Raw genomic sequence first — 6,000 nt, 5'->3', positions numbered from 1 at the left:
TTTCTCTTGGCAGAGAACTCGAATTCTGGTTCTGGTATGGTCTGATATCTGGTAGGGCCGAGTTCCAGGCCTCCCTTCTCTGGAGGCCCAGGGAAAAGTCCCATAATGCCTAGGTATCTGTAGGTGGCAGGAGACGTCTGTAAGGCCACCCCTTTCCCACCCCCGCCTCCCGCCTCCTCCCCATTCTTCTTTCAACCTTGGCTTCCTTTCCTCCCTTGAAATCTTTGATGTTAGTACTTGGATCTGAAGTTCTGTGTCTGTATAGGAGGTTTTCTGAGAGACTGTATTCTTGTATTTAAGGGCTTCCCTGGTGGTGCAGAGGTTAAAGCATCTGTCTGCAATGTGGGAGACCTGGGTTCGATCCCTGGGTTGGGAAGAGCCCCTGGAGAAGGAAATCCATGGACAGAGGAGCTTGGTGGGCTACGATCCACAGGTCTGAGAGACTTCACTTTGAAGACTGAGAGACTTCACTTTGACTATATGTATGATTATGGCTGATTTGCATTGTTGCACAGCAGAAACCAACACAACATTGAAAAGCAATTTTTCACCAATTAAAACATAAATTTGGAAAAATAAAATAAAATCTTATACTACCCCATAGGTAATGTAAGAAACTTTTAATAGTATAATTCGTTTATCTCATTTTGACCTGGATGTAATTATTGCTGAGTACATATTTCTACCTCTGTTACAAATCTCTCAATGTAGTGTATTTTTTTTAACCTTAAAAAGTAAATCATCTTTCCTAGCAAATGAGAAAGGAAAAAAATATTTTATGTTTACTCACATATTCACCCCTTTTAATATATGTCATTCTTTTCTGTTTAATCTAAGTTTCCATCTTGTACTATTTTACATCAGCCTGGAATGCATATAATTTTGGAATACTTGGTTAGAAATCTAACAGGAAGTGGCAGAAGATGTCTATTTCAAGGCTCGTTTAATCACATTTGCCAAAAATGGGTCAAATTAGTGAAATCACTGATAAACTATCCTATAGTTTATAAAGTGCCTTCTTAAACATTTGATATTTTGTGTATTATTTTTCCATTTTGTCGATGATTAAACTGAAGTAAAAGGTAGGTGGTATGATCTCAAATTAGAACTCAAATAGTTTGATAACAAATAGCCTATTCTTTTGCCTATATTGCTGAGTCTCTGTGACTGACACATATCAAGCATCCTTCATCAATATGATTTCCAGCATATTTTTAACTTGAGTAGTTTTCTAATTGTGTTTTGCCTCAATTGGTCTCTAGCTCCTATTGGAGTTCCTGGGTACCAAAGAGTTAATGTACTATGTCAAACCCTTTCTACTTAAGTTTCCTGGGAGATTACAGAGAGCTGGCTACTTTTTTATTCCACCCAAGGGGCTGCATCCCAGAGGGAAAAAGAAGTAGGTGCATCAAGATAAATTAAATGTTAAAGTTGAAATTTCTTGCTCTTGTCATTCAGGGATATACTGAGCATCCAGTATTGGTATGTGCAAGTAGTTAAAACTCCACTTGAAAACCCTAAGCTAATGCTTTGTGAAATAATTAATATCTGAGGAATTGACTATGGGGAGGAAGAAGTAGCTTGAGAGAGAGAGAGACTCTGTGTGTGTTCTTGTGTGTGTGTGTGTGTGTGTGTGTGTGTGTGTGTGTGTATGTGTGTTAAAGGAGTATGGATGGGGTTGTGTGGTCTGAAGGTTAAAAATAATTTTATTAAATCTGATATTAGCAGGATCCCATTTATTGGATCATATAAAAAGTAATAACAAGCCTTAATGTCAACTGAAAAAATGAAAAACCTTCTTTGGCCAGTCTGGGACTTGAGGTGAAGAAGAAATGTTAGGAAATTTTTGTGGAAATATATAATAGTAGCTGATACTTACTAATATATTCAGTATGCAAAAACTATATCAGACTTTCTAAGATAACTATGTTAGATAGATATTATTGTTTACAATATTTAACAGCAGAGTAGACACCAGAAGCTTACCCAAGTTCACACAGCTGGTAATCTGCAAAGATGAGATATATATCCAGATGTTTCTGTATCAGATTTGAGGGTTTATTTTTTACCTTAAAGAATGGAAATTCTAAGAAATCTAGGCAATGTTTGAACTGATGACCATCTCCTTGAAATATTCCATGGGAATATACTATATCTCACTCTCTTAATTTTTCTTCCTGATGTCCAGATATTCTTGAGCAAGATGCTCTCAACAATCTTGCTACTCTTCAGGGTTCAATCTGAGATTTCAATTTTGTATTTTGCACAGTTTCCTAGGGGATCTCATCTACTCCAATGACCATAGATATCAACTATCAGTTCAATATTTCGGAATTGATGACCAATATTTATGTTGAGCTGCTCTTCCTGATGTTCAGACTCTGTATTCAAAAGCATAGTGTATAAGAACAAGTTTACCACTGAAAATGTACATGAATGGACTGAGCATAAATATCCCTTGTTTACCACTACAAAAGAAAGGGAGATGGCACTAGGAAATGCTTCTATGTCTTATATTTGTTCCACTCACATTCACTCTTTGCATGCCTCCCAAGAAACTTTCATAATCTAGAAACTATGTTGATGGCAGATATATGAAGACAAATAAAATCCCATCTATACTTTACAGTATTTAGCAGTCTGTGTATATGATGGGGGTTTGGCTGGGTAGGTATACATGAAAATAGTACATTATAAAAGTATAGAAGAGACTATAGTAAAAACTGCAAAGCAGAAATATTCCCTGGAAGACTGAAAGCAACACCTCTTAGCCAAAAACAGCAAAAAAGGAAAGGGTTATGTGCTTTTGGGAAATGAGGACTTCCTCCTGGGGTGGAAGGATCAGCATAAAATTTGCTAAATAGGCAAAGTTTGACAGATTACATACAGAATGAGGTTTACAGCATTTGAAAATCTACTACCATCTCCAAAATGCACTTTCTTTGGACTTGGCAGGAGGCTTGCTGCCATGGTGGGAGATAAATAAGATCTGTCCGACTGCTTGGGGGCTCCAAGTCAGCAGGTGAGGCTTGTTTACAAGCTGACAAAAGAGAACTGCATAGAAAATACTCCAAAATGTTGATATATAATATGAATCAAGGGCTGCTGGCTATTTATTACATTTTCTTGTTTATTCTCTAAAGAATTACAAAACAAAATATCAATTCACAATCAAACTTCAATTTAGCCAAATTATTTCCAATGTCCCCTATGTTTTCCCTTGAAGACTGATGATTTTTCATCTCTTGCAATTTGAGTTTATAAATTCTCTAATGAGGTTAATGCGTCACATGAACTCTTGACTTCCTTTGTCTCTCCCTTTATTTTTGTGTTTTGCCATTATTTTTGTGAAATTGAAATTATTACTTTAATAAGTTGTATTTACATATGCATGTATTCTTTATGTTTACCAAATACAAATGGGATTTATGATGGTTAGCTTAAATATGTGTATTTCTCTGGTAATTTATATCAATTATCCAACATTGGGATATCTTAAAGCTCAAAAATTTCATAAGCTGCAAGACTGCATATTTTACCTTTGAAAACATAATCTGTGAACACTTTAATGACATTGTTCAGTTGATAAGTTGAGTCCGATTCTTTGCAGTCAGGCTCCCCTGTTATTCACTGTCTCCCAGTTTGTTCAGATTCATGTAAGAGACTTTAACAATAAAATCAAAAATTTTTAATTTTTTTTTACTTTTTAAAATTTAAATTTATTTATTTTAATTGGAGGCTAATTATTTTACAATATTCTATTTAGTTTAATGCATAGGTGGAGTTAAAATTTTTACCTTACAAAGGTAAATGGAATGTTTGGGATATTTTTCATTTTGAATTTTGTTGACTAATTCAGTCATAGAATTTCTTTGACTAATTCAGTCATAGATAAAAATATAAGATAATTGATCAAGAGAAACAAGATGAATATGATACTAATGCATGGCTTCAACATTTTCTTTTGAAATAATAATAACTTGAAGTGTGGCCCAAAGGTGTCTGAGCTAGAAATTATCATATTTTGTGTAGGAAAATGAAGGCATTATGGATACATAACTCCCAAGGGAGTATCCATGTTCCATTTCTCCTAGCTTTTCATTTGAAAACCACTATATCATCAATATTAATATATTACAGATACTTGTTCATGATTTTTTGAGCCTAGAGTGGTGTTTATGCTCATGTATAAAATAGAGTAATAAATACCAAGATCACAAATTTAAGAATTAAATTAGTTTATAAATTTACTTTCTAGCACTTGATATTCACCATAGTGTAGATATCTACAGGGATCTCTGTGTAGGAGAACTACTGAAGATCATGTGGAAAAGCTGCAAAAAAGATTCTGAGTATCTGTCAGCAACTCAGTCAAAGCAGCTTTGACATAAGTTTCATATTTGGCTAGAAATGTTGGAAAACCACCACATTAGGATAATTTACTGTAAGTAAAATTCTTATGTTAGAGGACATGAACATGTTTAAGGCTTTTTGATAAATGTTGGCAGTTCCTTTTTATTAATATTATGTCAAATATGTGCTTCTGCATATAGTATAAGAAAAACTGCTCATCTTCCCCTGCTCCTCCCCACTCCTGTCCAGCACTGATCTTTATCCAAAAGCATTACTGCTTTTTGTTTATGTGATTTCAGATCTGGCTAAAGAGTTCATATTTTTACTTCTCATGGCTGTTCTCAATAACTCTGAGGTCCAGCTTTTCCTTCTGATTGGAATTCCAGGATTGGAACATGCCCACGAGTGGATCTCCATTCCCATATGCCTCCTATATCTGGTTGCCATCATGGGCAACAGTACCATTCTCTTTATCATAAAGACAGAGCCCTCACTTCATGAACCCATGTATTATTTTCTTGTCATGTTGGCTATCTCTGACCTGGGCCTGTCCTTCTCCTCTCTCCCTACCATGCTGAGAATCTTCTTGTTCAATGCCATGGAAATTTCACCCAATGCCTGCTTTGCTCAAGAATTTTTCATCCATGGATTCACAGTCATGGAGTCCTCAGTACTGCTGGTCATGTCTTTGGATCGCTTTCTTGCCATTCACAATCCCCTGAGATATAATTCTCTCCTCACTAACAACAGAGTTGCTAAAATGGGACCAATTTTAGCCACCAGGAGCCTTCTCTTAGTGCTTCCATTTCCTTTCATGCTAAGGAGATTGAAATATTGTCAGAAGAATGTCCTTTCTCACTCATACTGTCTTCATCAGGATACCATGAAGCTGGCCTGCTCTGACAACAAGATTAATGTTATCTATGGTTTCTTTGTTGCTCTCTGTACTATGCTGGACTTGGCTCTCATTGTTCTCTCTTATACACTGATCCTGAAGACGGTGCTCAGCATTGCATCTTTGGCAGAAAGACTTAAGACCCTTAACACCTGTGTCTCCCATTTCTGTGCTGTACTCATTTTCTATGTGCCCATTATTACACTGGCTGCTATGCACTGCTTTGCCAAGCACAAAAGCCCCCTTGCTATAATCCTTATTGCAGACATATTCTTGTTGTTGCCACCCCTAATGAACCCCATTGTGTATTGTGTAAAGACTCAACAAATCCGGGAGAAGGTCTTGGGAAGATATCTAACATATGGAGGAGATAAGATGAGGATGAGATGGTTGGATGGCATCACCAATTCAATGGACATGAACTTAGGCAAACTCCCGGAGATAGTGAGGGACAGGGAGGCCTGGCGTGCTGCAGTCCGTGTGGTTGCAAAGAGTCGGACACAATTTAGCGACTGACCGACAACAACTAGAGACAAGAACTGAATATTTAGACAATAAACTGTTGACCAGTATTTATTGGCATCTATAATATATTCAGGACTTTCCCCAATGGCTCAACAGGTAAAAGAATTCACCTTCAATGCAGGAGACACAGGAGATGCAAGTTCAGTCCCTGGGTCAGGAAGATCCCCTGGAGAAGAAAATGGCAATCCACTCCAGTATTCTTGCCTGAAAAATCCCACGGACAGAGG

General features: G+C 36.7%; 1 protein-coding gene across 1 annotated transcript; it reads left to right on the top strand.

The window, feature by feature from the left end:
- Positions 1-4,684: 4,684 nt before the first annotated feature.
- OR51A7 (olfactory receptor family 51 subfamily A member 7) lies at positions 4,685-5,622 on the top strand. Its single transcript, XM_068988886.1, is given in 2 exon segments — positions 4,685-5,585; positions 5,588-5,622. Coding segments are annotated over 2 exon segments (936 nt in total).
- The last annotated feature ends 378 nt before the right edge of the window (positions 5,623-6,000 follow it).

Source organism: Capricornis sumatraensis, chromosome 16, assembly GCF_032405125.1.
Source record: "Capricornis sumatraensis isolate serow.1 chromosome 16, serow.2, whole genome shotgun sequence".
NCBI lineage: Eukaryota > Metazoa > Chordata > Mammalia > Artiodactyla > Bovidae > Capricornis > Capricornis sumatraensis.
Note: the sequence above shows the minus strand (reverse complement) of the source record. Positions and strands in the feature narration are given on the sequence as shown.